The sequence below is a fragment of the Dermochelys coriacea genome, chromosome 9 (assembly GCF_009764565.3).
Source record: "Dermochelys coriacea isolate rDerCor1 chromosome 9, rDerCor1.pri.v4, whole genome shotgun sequence".
In the NCBI taxonomy this organism is placed as follows: Eukaryota; Metazoa; Chordata; order Testudines; family Dermochelyidae; genus Dermochelys; species Dermochelys coriacea.
The window spans coordinates 62,505,881-62,520,867 of record NC_050076.1 but is presented as its reverse complement, the minus strand read 5'-3'; the positions used below and the strand labels follow the sequence as shown (position 1 = coordinate 62,520,867).

The window sequence follows — 14,987 nt, the reverse complement described above, 5'->3', positions numbered from 1 at the left end:
CCTTTTGTCTGTCTGTTTGCTCTCGGGGAGAAGCAGACAAGGAGCAGCGATGCTGTAAGAAGCTTTGGGCCAGTATGAAAAAATCATTGGTATCATACCTAGAAACTGCTCATCTAAAACCCCAGATATGTAAATAGATTAGGAAATGTCTAAAAGGACACAATTAGGTTTATCCCTTTTATTTTTTATGGCTTGTGGATTCCTCTGTACTAACCCTAGGTGCTTTTGTTTTGCTTGTAATCTTTAAGTTGGACCTCAAGAGAGCTATTTTTAAAGCTTAATTCTTGTATTTGCTCTTTTTAAATCTAGCAATAGCCTGAGTTTTCAGGCTATTTTTTTTTTTAATAAAATTTACCTTTTTTTAAGAACAGGATTGGAGTTCTGTGTCTTAAAAGGTTTGTGCACATGTTTTTTGGGTTTTTTTTATTAGCTGGTGGCAACAGCTGATTTTTTTTTCTTTCTCAGCTCTTCTCTAGAGGGGGCGTGAAAGGGCTTGAGGGTACCCCACAGGAAGGAATTCCCAAGTGCACCTTCCTGGGTTCTCAAAGGGTTTTTGCACTTGGGTGGTGGCAGTATCTACCCATCCATCGTCGGAGAAAAGCTGTAATCTTGGGAGTTTAATACAAGCCTGGAGTGGCAAGTATTAATTTTTAGAATCCTTGTGGGCTCCCATCTTCTGCACTCAAAGTGCCAGAGTGGGGAATCGGCCTTAACACCACAGTTAAAAAGTTATACCTTATTTCCAGTCTGAATGTCTAGTTTTAACTTCCAGCCATTGGATTATGTTATACCTTTCTCTGCTAGACTGAAGAGCCCATTATTAAATATTTGTTCCCCAAGTAGGTATTTATAGATTGTAATCCAATCACCCTTTAACTGTTTCTTTGTTGGACTCAAAGAGCTCAATCTATTTAGTTTCACTATAAAGCATGTTTTCTAATCCTTTAATCATTCTTGTGCCTCTTCTCTGAACCCTCTACAATTTATCAAAATCCTTCTTGAATTGTGGATGCCAGAAATGGACACAGTATTCCAGCAGCTGTAACACCAGTTCCAAAGACAGAGGTAAAATAACTTCTCTACCCCTGCTCAAGATTATCTTCTTTATGCATCCAAGGGTTGCATTAGCCCTTTTGATCACAGCATCATACTGGGAGCTCTTGTTCAGATGATTATCTACTCCCCCAAAAACTCTTTTTCAGAGTCACTGCTTTCCAGGACAGAGTCCCCCATTCTGTAAATATAGCCTACATTCTTTGTTCCTACATGTGTATATTTACATTTAGCTGTATTAAAATGCAAATTGTTTGCTTGCTCCCATTTACCCAACAATCTAGATCATTCATTATCAGTGACCTGTTGTCTTCATTATTTACCACTCCCCTAATTTTTATTTCGTCTTCAAACTTTATCAGTGATAATTTTATGTTTTGTTCTAGGTCACTGATTATGTCAAATAGAACATTATGTCAAATAGGGCCAAGAATAGATTCCTGCAGGACCCCATTAGAAACATACCCACTGGATGATTCCCTATTTCCAGTGTCATTTTGAAACTTATCAGAGTTAGCTAGTTTTTACTCCATTTAACATGTGCCGCATTATTTTTATATCTGTGATGGTCTGGTCAGTGAGGGATGTAATCCATACCAATGAGGGGCTGTGTCACCACCTGTCCTTAACACTGGGTTCCTCACTGCTTTGCTGCTGTAGCTCCCAACCTGGGCTGCTCCCACCTAACCTACTAGCATGAAGATCACACCGTGTGTGTGTGTGTAGAGCTATAGCCCTGATCCAGCAGCTCTGACCCTAGCAGTCTGCCAGCAACACATCAATCAGTCACACTCTGGGTTCTACCAGCTTTGTTTACAACCAGCAAGATGACCCCAACACGCTCCCAGTCCTGAATTTCCCCAAAACTGTGTGCACTGAAGTGCCTAGCCCTCTCCTGGACAGCTCAGAGAAATGAGGTTCATTGCTCCTGTAAAGAGATAAAAACCACATCACAGCTTACTATCTTAACTGGGAGTAAATACACCCTTCCCTTTAAACACAGGGTTGAGTTGGTTTATGGTAAGAATTAAATTTAATAAAATATGCATAGGATTAAGTGAGCGGATGTATAAGGAATTAAGATAGAGTTACAAGTAAAACAAAACCTAATTCTGAAAGTCCAAAACTTAATCTAGCAAGGTACAGTCTTTGCCTAAGGAGGTTTCTCGCCTATATTCAATTCCCAGAGACTTCACCCTCCCCTTAGTTAAAGGATTCATCTTTCTCAGATCACAAGAGCTCTGTTTCCATATGCCCGTCTGGTGATGAATGCCAAAGGTGGCTTCTGCCTTTGTTCATATTTTCCAAAGTTCAGTGATGTTTCAGGAGGCAGGAAGACCTCATGCTGTTCTTTCTTTTCTGTGGGCTTCCCATGCCCCTATATGTAAATAGGGCTTCCACTGTTTGATTCCACCATGCTTGATTTACAGAGAATACAGATAAATAGTTGTGACATTCCCTCCTATCTGGGCAAACTGTACAGCCTAGTATAAATGAGTATCCATAATTCCTTAGTGTTAATATGTACAGTTCACAATATTAATCACTGGTGTGTCAACTTTCAGACAATACTGCACTCTATACACATTTATAATATAGTAATGTATACAATCAGTTGCTTATCACTTGAGGTTCAGCCCTCCAGTCTTCCTAGATCAGTAAGCCTTTGCAATGTAGTCTTTGAAAAGAGAAACCCAGATCAAGCTTCTATTCTCCGATAGCTGTAGATGCCAGGCTGTCTTCTCCCCTGCTTGTTGTGTGAGGTTTGCCTCCACCCCTTGTTAGCTTGTTGACTGTTTGAGATATGTAACTACATTCTCATTGTCTTTCAAAGTGTTTTGGAAGTAAATATCCGATGGAGAAATCACATTCCTTTGTTTAGGGTAACTCCTCTGACTGGCAAACATTTGATGAACTGTAATTTCAGTTTATGTCCATAATTTTGCATGAGTTGCTTGCATCTACATTTCACAATATTAACCAGCGAGTTATGACAATATCAGTATCACTAAAAGGTGTCCTGTAGTAACAATAGTGAGTTGGGGTACACTGGGTTGATCAGGCCAACAAACTCACTGTTGCAGAGCAGAATGCCACTTTCCCCCTGCCCTAGGGCTGTTCTTAATGTCACAATATCATTCTAGGTTGCCTTGTTTTTTTTAAAATCAGAATATCATGCAGAACCAGAAAGAAACTGAAGATTTTACCCTGACAGGAATCCTACGCAGAGCAATGAATGCAAGTCAGTCCTTCCTGCACAGAGGGGGCATTCAGCTGTTGTAGAACAGCTGCAAGGATTCCTCTCAACACAGCATCAAAGAGTCAAGTCTCAGGGCATGACAGCAACATACCCTTTAAACTTTACCTCGGCTTAATCTCTTACATGGTGAGATGAACAGCCAGCCTGAGGGTTTGCTGAGAGTTCCAGTCCTAGCCAAGACCCCATTTCTACAAGCATATAATTACTCTGAATCCCCTGTTGACAGGCAAAGACAGACTCAAAGCAGACATCAGTGATACAAATTTTATTCTGTTAACATTAATTTATAGTGAAACAAGCAGGTGTCAGTCTTATACGGGCACAAAACCCCTCCCCCCACAATATTAACCTAGACTGCACAGCCTCCGTTCAGCAGGGGCAGGAATTTTTATTATTAGCATCTTGTGTGAACTCCAGTTTCTGCACTTTTCCCTGCTGCCTCTCCATATCCCGATAGAGCAGGGACTTCTGGGCCTTCAACCGGCAGGCCAGGCACATGAAAATTGACTCCACGTTCTGACTCTCTTTGGGGTCCTTGGCTGATGTTTCAAACAAAAGCATGTTGTGAGCATCAGCGAATTTCAGGGCCACGCTGGATGGCACCTGAATTTGTTCTCGCAAGTCACACTTGTTCCCAACAAGCACCTTGGGGACGAAAGGGGGCACAGCATGCCCATTGCATTCCTCAATCCACATTTTGAGATTGTGGAAGGAAGCCATCTTAGTGACATCATAGACAAAGATGACGGCATGCACATTGCGGTAATAGTGTTCTACCATGCTCTTCCGGAACCGCTCCTGGCCAGCTGTGTCCCAGACCTGCACCTAGAAAACAAAGCACAGTGTGCCTGAGGCAGCCAAGATATAGCCCACCCCCACAAAGGGCTTGGGTCCCAGGAAAAGGCAGTTTCTTGTTGGGAGAGGCTGGGGGCACAGAGACTTGGGGCATTTCCTCTTAGTCTAGATCATTCTCAATATGTACATAACCCTTGTTCAGTTTGATTAGTGAGGCTAGACAACTACAGAGCTCCACACAGCTAATTCCCCTTCACCTCAACTGACACTGCTGAGTCCAGCACATTTTGAGAGAAGTCTCTCCCTGGGCAGCCGTTTGCTTTACCTGCAAATAGTCCCTGTATTCTGGCCCAGAAGCCTTGGATTCCTTTGTGCTTGTACTGAGCATAGTTTGCTCCTGGCAAAGTGGTTGTCTGGGATTCAATCACTCTTGCTCAGCACCTATCTGGCAGGCCCTGCGAGCTTTTTTTTTTTTTTTTTTTTTTTAAGGGAGCGTTTCCTCTTCTAACCATATTTCATTGCCTTCTTCACCATAGCAATGACGTGCACAAAACACCTGGCACTTAAAGAGGCATTTCATCACCATACCAGGCATTACTCCACCTCCACCAGCCAGAGCCGTCCCTTGGGTAGGGTGAATTGGGACAATCGCCCCAGGCCCCATGCTTTGGGGGGCCCCCCCATGCTTCGATAAAATCGGAACCGTCCCAATATTTAGCCCTTTGTCCTACGTCCCAACCGATCTATGCCATTTGTTCTGATATTCAGGTAAGGCGAGTGGGCAAGCAGGGTAAGGAGGTGAAGGGCAGGTAAGGAGGAGAGTGGCGGATGGGGGGAGGGCATGCACTGGACGGACGGCAGGTAGGCAAGTGGTGGGTAAGGAGGCGGGGGGGAGGAGTGATGCAGCTGTTGAGGAGGAGAGTGGTTTGCGGGGAGGCACGCTGGACAGACAGCGAGGAGACAGGTGGGCAGACAGCAAGGACGAGAGCGATAAGCAGGGGAAGCGTGAAGGGGTGGGTGGACGGCAAAGAGACTAGTTGGAAGGCTGACTTGTCCTGGGCCCCACATCCCCCTAGGGACAGCCCTGCCGCCAGCATCCTATTCCAGAAGATAGGAAGAACCCTGTAATGCACCCAGCCAATTATACAATGGTGAATCTGGAATGGGAAGAAATAGTAGAATTCCTACCCTGCCCCTGCAGGTGCACCCTGAAGCCTGGGATTTTATTATTTCTTTTTTAAAGCTGCAATAACTGCAGACTAATGCTGAAACCATTCCTTGTCAACCCAGTGCCAGCATCTGCAGCAGGGGAGTCTCAAGCTGGGCACACGCTGGCAGAAAGCAAACATGTTTGTTCTTCATTTCCCTGCCATTCAGTTCCCCCTTGCACTAGAATTAGGTGAACAGCATGAAAAGGAGGGGCTGCCCTGGGCTCATTGTCCTTCAGATCCTCTTGTCCCCACCCTCTTTTCAGGCTACATACGCCTCATTTTTCCCCTCTGACAGGAGGTTAGCCTGGGCCACTAACCCTTCTCCCCTCATTGCTCAAGTGTAAGCAGCTATGGTAGAGCAGCAGGCTGGACACTTCCAAGACCTGGAGCAGTAACACTGGCTTCAGGCCAACATATGGTGTAAGTTGCACTAAAATGATCACAGGACTCAGGAACAAAGCTGGCTGAAAACATTTTGACCAAGCTTCTTCCTGTCGAAAAATGCCATTTTATCACCACTGAAATGGCTCCCTGGGCCAGGATGGACCAGTCAAATTGAGATGCAGAGCAGCCTGGAACAGCCCAGAGTCTGGCGGGCAGAGCACTCCCCCGAGGAGATGGGAGGCCCAGGTTCAAATGTTTGCTCTACCCAATTAGAAGCAGAGACCTGAGTCTCCCACATCTCAGGCGAGCGTCCTGACCACTGGACTAGAGAGTCTTGTTGGAGTGTTTCACTTTGTATAACTAATTAAATAGTCATTAGGCCAGAGAGAGGGACAACAGCTCAGCGGTTATGACTCGCCTGGTTTCTGAGCCTTTCAGTCTACTTGGGTCATGTTTTCAGGCTTTTATCTGCATTCAGAAGGGAAACTGACAACTCCCCCCCCTCCCCCCGCCCCCGCAATGAAAAAGCTGAGAGTCTCTCTTAATCACATGATCCCACAATCTGGAGATTTAAGAAAAACATCAAATATTCTGAGACTTGTGATAAAATGGTATGGATTGACTGCATTGTTGTTCCCCCTTCAGAAGCCCTCAGACTGCTCAGCTTCCAGGGGTCACTCCCGCTGCAGCGTGCCAAGCCTGCCAGTCTTCCCTTGTTCTCTGTTACCTTACCCATCAAGTCAAAGTTTACCAGTCTCAGCCATCGAACTTGAATTACCAGAGTCAACCCACTGGGCGGGCAGGCAGCCAGCTCCAGCCCATGCACTTTATGGATGTGGACTCAGGACAAGTTAACATTTTGCAGAAACTCAGCTTTCATTTAAAAAGGTAGTTTCTAGCCTGCACATTTGCAAAGGAAAGTCTGAGAACACCTGAGTGCAGCCTAAAGGCTCAGGAACCAGGAGTCAAAAAAAAAAAAAAAAGACCTAGCATTCAAGATTTTAAACAGTCTCATGATTTGGGGGCCTGGCTTGTGGTTTTGGAATATCTGGGCCTGTGATAGTGGAATGGTCATCTCTTCCTAAGTTTGGTGCAAGCTGCAAGAAAAGGGGATTGGCACCCACACACAGCCAGCTGCTCAAGGCCTGTTCCCAGTGTAGCTGTTACAGACAGACACACAACAAGGAGCATCCCACTGGGCAGCCAGCTGCATGCACAAGCTACTGCAACTCACCCTGCCCTAGGACTCAAGCCACAGTCACAGCAACTGGCTGGGTGGGCCCATGGCTCTGCTCTGCAAACTGCCCCTTACTGGGCCTACAGCCCAGCTCTGCAAAGCCCTGCCTTCCTCAGTGGCAGAAGTCCTGGGGTCTGGAGTAGCTACCAGCTCCTTCCTCCCAAGCACTCACTTCCATTCCCCCACGCAGCTCCCTTGCTCCAAAACTGGGCACACTGGACCTTTCCACAGCATTCTCACCACCACCTCCTCCACAGATCTTGGAACCTCCCAGTGGCCTGGTACATGGCCCCCCACTTTCCCAATGCCTTCATACCTCAGCACCTCCAGTGCTCTCTGCCCCATCCCATCTATCACCACGCTCTCTCCATACCAACCCTCATACACCTCCTGCCCCGACCTCCTTTACCTCTCCACCCACTCCCCTCCCCTCCCCAGCCCCCTCCATGACTTCATAGTTCCCCCTCCCTCAACCGCTCCCATCCCCTCCTACCTCTCTGCCCCCATTCACCTCATACCCCCCTCCCCTTCCCTCATGCTCCCAGCCCCTTATACCACCCTCCCTCTCACAATGTTTCACCAATGGGTTCAGACCTCCCAATCCCCTGGATGACCTCATAGCCCCCTCCAGTGCCCTCGTACACCTCTCCCCTCCCACCCCATCCTTCCCCCAGTGCCTGTGTACCCCCCTCCCCTCCCCACCAGTGCCTGCATACTCTCCTGCCCTCCAGTGCCCCCCTCCCCTGCCCACTAGTACCCTCGTACTCCCCCTCCCTTCCTAAAAAGAAAAGGAGTACTTGTGGCACCTTAGAGACTAACAAATTTATTAGAGCATAAGCTTTCGTGAGCTACAGCTCACTTCATCGGATGCATTTGGTGGTTTTTTTCCACCAAATGCATCCGATGAAGTGAGCTGTAGCTCACGAAAGCTTATGCTCTAATAAATTTGTTAGTCTCTAAGGTGCCACAAGTACTCCTTTTCTTTTTGCGAATACAGACTAACACGGCTGCTACTCTGAAACCCCTCCCTTCCTGTATCCTTGTATCCCCCCCATCCTCCAGTGCCCTCGTACCTCCCTGCCCCCTCCTGCCTTCCAGTGCCCTCGTACCCCTCCGCCCCACTCCTGTCCTCCAATGCCCTTGTACCTCCCCACCCCACTCCTGCCCTCCAATGCCCTCGTACCTCCCCGCCCCCCTCCTGACCTCGTATCCCCCCTCCGGCCCTCCAGTGCCCTCATACCACCCCCACTACTGCCCTCCAGTGCCCAGTCTCCCCTCCCCTGCTCTCGTATCTCCCTACCCTCGTACCTCCCTGACCCACTCCTGCCCTCCAGTGCCCTCGTAGCTCCCAGCCCCCCTCCTGCCCTCGTACCTCCCCACTTCTCTCCTGCCCTCATACCCCCTCCCCTCCCCACTAGTGCCCTTGTACCTTCCCACCCCCCTCCCCTCCCCACCAGTGCCGTCATACTTCCCCACCCACCTCCTGCCCTCCAGTGCCCTCGTAGCCCCCACCCTGATAACTTGCTACTCCACTCACTGCTCTCACACATTCTTGCCACCCCACTACCTTTGTACCTTACTGCCTCTGCTCTAGCTCCCCACCTCTGTTCCCCAATCCACTCATGGCCTCCTATCTCACTGCCCCCCAAGCAGATGTGCCCCCATCCCCGTGACACTTTCATAGCTCAATACCCCCACATATCTCATCAACCTCCACTACCCCCTATCTCTCTGACCACCAACCTCCCCCATCCATTTCTCTCCCACACACCCCAGGGCAACCTCCAGCCCTCTCACCACACACCTCCACCCCTCTTCAACCCCTTCCAATGCCCACACCTGCTCTTTGACCTTTGCACACCATGGATGTCTCACACCTGGAGAGCCCCCCAATCACTCTCCCTGTTCCCCTTCTCTCCTTCTGCTGTGGGTGCTGTTCCCCCATTTCCTTGCATCTCACCTGCTCTCCAGCATCCAGCTCTCTCTGACCCATGCCTTCCTGTCACCAACTCCCGTGCTTGTTCTCCACCTCTCCCCCCAATCCCTTACCAAACCCCTCACTTCCCATCCCTCGCCACCTCCCATTCCCTCCTCCTTCACTGCCCCTGCTCCTCCATTCCCCCCTCCCCATCCGCCACTGCCCCCCATTCCTCCCTGCTCCCATTTGCCACTACCCTCTGCTCCCCATCCCCCTCACCCCATCCCGCACCCCCAGTTCCCTCCTCCCTCACTGTCCCTGCTCCTCCATTCCCCCCACTCCACATCTCCCACTGCCCTCTGCTCCCCCATCCTTCCCGCTTCCCCATGCTCCCATCTGCCACTGTCCCCTGCTCCCCCATCCCCGTCTGACTCTTACCACCACCCCCCCAGTTCTGTCCTCCCTCCCTGCCCCTGCTTTCCCCATTTCCCCACTCCCCATCTACCACCACGCCCTGCTCCCCCAACTCCCATCCCCCACTGCCCCTTACTCCTCCTCTCACCCCCCCACCCGCCAATTCCCTCCTCCCTCACTGCCCCGCTCCCCATTCCCCGCCTCCCCCGCCGCTCTGCTCCCCCACTTCCCTCCTCCTTTCCCGCCCCTGCTGCTCGCCCCATGCCCCCTGCTTTCCCCATCCCCCCACCTTGATTTTCTCTCCCTCGATCTCCACCGTCTTCTCCCTGAAGTCCACGCCGATGGTGGCCTCGGTGCTGGCGGGGAAGGCGCCCCCGCAGAAGCGGAAGGTCAGGCAGGTTTTGCCCACATTGGAGTCGCCGATGACGATGATTTTGAAGATGCGGACCCGCAGGTACTGCTCCAGCGAGGCGTCCAGCTCGGCGGCGGCCGGCCCGGAGGGCTGCATGCCGGGCGCTACGCGGAGCCGGGCGGCGGCCCGCACACAAAGGCAGGAGGCAGCTGCCGAGCGCGGCGGCGAGCCCGGCGGATCAGGTGGCTGATACATATTCAGCGCCGCGGAGACCCTCCCCCTGGCCGGCCGGCCGGCGGGTGGGGCTGGCGGCGGGGCTCGCCCGACCCACGCGCTCCCGCGGCGCCTGCCTGCGGGCCCGCAGCCGGGGCGCGGGGGTACCAGGCCCGGGCTGCGCGCCAGCGGAGCGAGGGGCGGCCCCGGGCGCGGCCTGCCACGCCCCCGCCGGCGCCTTCCCAGGGCCGGGAGCTCGGCCTCCGGGAGCCTAGCCCAGGAAAGGGCCGCCGCGGGCGCTCGGATGCTGTGGGCCGGGCCCTGAACACACGTAGTGAAGTGCAGGGCCCAGGGGGGAGAAAAACTCTTGCTGACCGGCCAGAAGAGCTCCCGCCCTGGCTCGCCCAGCCCAGCCCAGCCCAGCAGCAAAGCCCAGGCAGGCCTGATTACACCGGCGGGGAAACAAGCCGCCCAAACGGGGCACCCAGAGAACCTTCCCCTCCAGATCTCTCCAAACCCCCGCGGGAAGCAGGAAAAGGCAGCACCCCCCTCCACCTCCTCTGCAGGCTGCTGGGGGAACAGCCGGGCTGGAGAGGCCAACAGAGCCACGTTTGCACCGCCTGCGTGACCACAGCAGCATGACATCTAGCCAGCAGCGGGCTGGCCCCATCAGCACATACTAGTTGACAGCCCCTCTCACCCCTACCTGCTCTTCTAGGCCCGGTCTCTCCAGCTCAGGTGAAAGGCAGAAGCAGGGTAGGCAAGATAAGAGGCGGTCTGTGGCTGGGGGAAGGCGGACCTGGATCACAAGGCTTAGGGGGGCACTTCCTGGGTTACATGCAGGCCAGAGAGCCAAGTGAAATTTACAGCAGACCAAAGTACAGACATGACTGTGTGCATCCAATACAGGGATTCATTCTGGGCACTGCCAACACCTGTGACAGACACACATGCTGGAGGGACTATCAGCACATGCCTGGGATAGGTCTTGGATCCACAGGGTCTAGTCTATGCCCCAGCCTGTAACCAGTCCCTTGAGAGTGACCCCTTCAGTTTGCTGGGCCCCTAAGGACCCACACATTTCCACAGGGACAGGCCTCTGGCCTCCAAGACTTAGAAACTAGGCCTTCAGGCACCTTCAGTCTCTGTCTCTCTCCATGACTCCAGCCAAGCCAGACTCTTGCAGAAGGCTTTTACCGGGCCCCGTCAGGGTGCAATGCTTTCTGTGAGTACTGGCAGCCACACCAGGCAGCCTTTTCAAGTAAAGGCAATGAGTTATTGGTCACCTGGCTACAGAATCTGACAATCCTGCGGTTAGCAGAGATGAAAAGGTTAAGATAGAGTTCAGCCTGGCCAGTCAGGCCAGGGCTCCCTTGAGCCATGCTGCCATTGAAGCCATCTTGGCTCTCTCTCTGTCGCTCTCCCTTTCTCCTCAGCCCCTTTGTGAGAGCTCCCATCTCTCTCCCCAATGCTAACTCTTATCGCAGCTACCTGATACGTTTCCAGCCATCGTCCAGCTCCTGCAGAGTCATACCGAGTTCGCCTGCCAGAGAGGCCCATGGATAAGTATCAATTGCTCAGTCCCATTGTTTTTGTGGACCCTTCATTGATACGGGTCAATTTCAGCCAGTCCTTTAAAGACCCATTAATTTCACCCCCAGACAGTTACATGACACAACATCTCATGTATCCTGTTCTGCCCCAAGAACAGCTTTTTACCCCCTTTGCACCTACTGGGTAGAAATGCAAGTACAAGGACTCTGAGTCACACAGGAATAAAAAAAATCACAGAAAATTCCCACTTTATCAAATAGAGCATCTGAGGGCTTGTACCCACTACCACTTACGTTACTCAGGGGTGTAACTTGTATCACTCCCGGGGGTGATTTATACACACACCCCTGAGCAACATAAGTTATACTGACCTAAGCGCCAGTGTGGACATCGCTGTCCGTGGGAGAGCTTCCCCCGCAGATATAACCACCTGTTCCTGAGGTGGAGTTATTAGGCTGACAGGAGAGCTCTCTCCCATTGGTGTAGTGTCTTCACCAGATGCGATACAGTGGCACAACACTTTGAGTATAGACTAGCCCCGAGTCTGCTCCTGCCTCTTTGGCAGGTGGCTCCCCTGAACAATGCTGTGTCTGCCCTCTCTCCTTTCTCACTGTAGGCTCAAGTTTCCATCATTGCTCTTGGATCCTTTTGGATAGTTTGGGGGAACCTTTCTCCTGCTCCCTGGTATATGGGGAAGAGTCCCCTTCACCTCTGCCCAGCTCCTCTGCATTTGTACCCTGGATAGGGTCACTGTTCTTCCTTCAGCTGGATGCTCCATCTAGCATGATTGATACCTGGAGAGGCATCTCACATTGGACACTTTGGCTTCAGCTCCCTTTGCATTGGAACTTTTCATGTCACCCGTGCCCCCTCCCTCCCCCTCCCCTCCCAGGACTGCTGCTTTCCCCCCAGCTACACAGTCTCTTGGCCACTCTCCCCCTCACTCTGTTTCACACAGTTAATTTATTCTTTCTTCCCTCTGTTCCTTCCTTGGCCTTGCCTATGCTGGAGATGTACTTCACTTACAGCCAGTGCCGGTGTATCTTCACCAGTGCAAACTGCCATTGCAGACACAAGGGAGCCGATTCATAGGGGACTTGCAGCCTGCACCACTGGCTGGCACTGAGACAAACCTGAGTGCAGACAAGACCTTTGATTTCATCCTCCATTGCCCTCTCTTTCATCTTGGAGACTTCCTTAGTGCCCAGGTGTCTCTGCAGTGCTCCTTCACCCATCAATCTCCTGTTCCTTTCTCTTTGCCTGCCTCTGGGGGATACAGCAGCTGCTCTCTATTAGCACTGGTAAAGCTGAGTGATGACTGCTGCCGCCAGGGGCCTAGCATGACTCCCTAGAGCAGTGCACGCAGGCTGCACTGCAAACTGTGCTAGCAGATAGTGCTGCGGCCCTTCCCCCTCAACCCTGTGGCTTTGTGAATGGCTCTAACACCTTCACTGTAGTCAAGGAAACCATGCTAGAACCTGGCTAGTAGTCATGGCTGTAGCTAAAAGGAGGATTCTCCTGGACAGGACTGTAAATGCATACAGGAGCAGTCTGTCGAAAGGCACTCAGCTGCAGAAAGGATGTACACCCCAGAAAATGCTGGTGAAAGACAGGGGATGGGCAAAAATGCTTTGAGGCATTCTTTGTTTGCAGCAACAGTGAGGGATTTAGAACAAAAAGAAAAGGAGTACTTGTGGCACCTTAGAGATGCATCCGATGAAGTGAGCTGTAGCTCATGAAAGCTTATGCTCAAATAAATTTGTTAGTCTTTAAGGTGCCACAAGTACTCCTTTTCTTTTTGCGGATTTAGAACAGTTTCCAGTCCCTCCCTTAGAGAATATCAGAATATTCTAGTGACCGGTGCATTAGAAACACACCCAGAGGATTCTAACTGCCCCAAGGGAGTTTGATGCAGACTTTGACTCCAGGCTTTACTGGGAGAGCTGAGGGTACATCACCCCTCCAATAAGAGTCCCACAGCATAGCCTCAGCTGGTCCAGGTCAGCTGAGCAAGCTTGTGGGGCTCAGGTTGCAGGGCTAAAAATCGCAGTGTAGATGTTTGGGCTCTGGATAGAGCCCAGGCTCTGAAACCCCGGTGTGTGTGTGTGGGGGGGGGGTCCTCACAGCCTGGGCTCCAGCCCGAGCCCAACCATCTACACACCAATTTTTTGTCCTGCAGCCTGAGCCCCGCAAGTCCAAGTCAATAGACCCAAGCTCTGAGATTCAGTGCTATGGATTTTTATTGCAGTATAGACATACCCTGAGAGCCAAAGGAGTCACAAACCAGCAGGAACAAGAAGAGTCTAGTTATACAACGAGCCCAGATGAGGATTGGACAGGGCAGCTGCTGGAGCACTTCCATATGCTTCTGGGATGGCTTGTAGTGTGCAGTCACAGCTGTGAGGTAGATGCTTCATTGGACAAGACCCCATCTTCTGCACTTTTGGGCTGCACATGCAGAGGTCTCGCGTTACACTGCAACTCTAATGAGACAACAATATGCTATATTGGCTTCAAGAAGTAGGGGGAATCTAACAATTCTGGAAAGATGCTGACAGACTATAAGGAAATTGAGAGAAGAGCAAGATATAGGATCTTGAGGGAGCAATTTGTGATGAGATATAAAAAGAGCTAGATCTGTAGAGCTAGGGAACAGTTCCCTAAAGGTATCGGATATAAGCCAGATTCTGCCAACTCTCAAAATTTGATCATAAATCTCATGGTATTTGGTGTTTTTCTTAAATCCCCAGATCCTGGAGTCAGGCGATTACGGAATAATCTGTTCTCACTTTTACAGTCCTCATTTTGAATAAAAGTTTTTAAAACAAGACCCCACAGGCTCAGACACCAAAAGGCAAAGAAACAGAACCCCACCTTTGGGTTTGTTCCCTGGGTAAGCACAAACTTTGGGTTGTAAGCCAACCTCACAACTGATAAGCACAAGGATAGGCAATACTGGGACTGCTTAGTGTAGGGCAAGGGGGTGGAATTAGGAGGAAAGTGTGGGTGGGGATGTTGAAAGTGAAAATATAAGAGGAAATTAGGAGACACCTTCCTACTGGTAGGCTGCAGAGACAGAAGCCCTAGCATGGAAACATGTTCCTGCCAGGTCACTGTCAGGAGTCACTTCAATTGGTGAATATTCTACAGGACATGGCCCTACTCTGACCTGTGGAACTGGCTGGGCCCAGCACTTAATTTATGCTTAGCCCTGGCACCTCTAGACTTGCGAGTTCATAGCCCTGGCACCCCTGGGCTTGCCACATCAGTTATGAAAGTAAAAAAATTGCTTGAGCCCCAGCAACTCTTTCATTACAAATTAAGCACTGGCTGGGCTCCTCTGGATTTCTTCCCATCATGTTTTTCTGTGATTCTCCATCTCCCATGCAGCACTGCCAAGCCCCAGCCCTCAAGAACCATGAATCAGGCCTCACACAGTCATAAGTTTGGCTTAACAATCATGAGATTTTAAAAACTAGTAAAGCTGCAGTCCTGTTGCTTTGCCTGTGTTTCAGCCATTAGAGGTCACATTTTCAAACTTCCCTACATTGAGAAGGGCTAGAGATTTACTTTTTGTTTTAAAATGAAAGCTGAGA

General features: G+C 50.7%; 1 protein-coding gene across 1 annotated transcript; it reads right to left on the bottom strand.

Moving 5' to 3' along the window:
- Positions 1-3,563: 3,563 nt before the first annotated feature.
- RAB33A (RAB33A, member RAS oncogene family) lies at positions 3,564-10,528 on the bottom strand. Its single transcript, XM_038416321.2, has 2 exons — positions 9,562-10,528; positions 3,564-4,138 (listed from the first exon to the last, which is right to left on the bottom strand). The coding sequence occupies exons 1-2, from the start codon at positions 10,480-10,482 to the stop codon at positions 3,683-3,685; spliced, it is 1,377 nt and encodes a 458-aa protein (XP_038272249.2). The 5' UTR covers positions 10,483-10,528; the 3' UTR covers positions 3,564-3,682.
- Between the last annotated feature and the right edge of the window lie 4,459 nt (positions 10,529-14,987).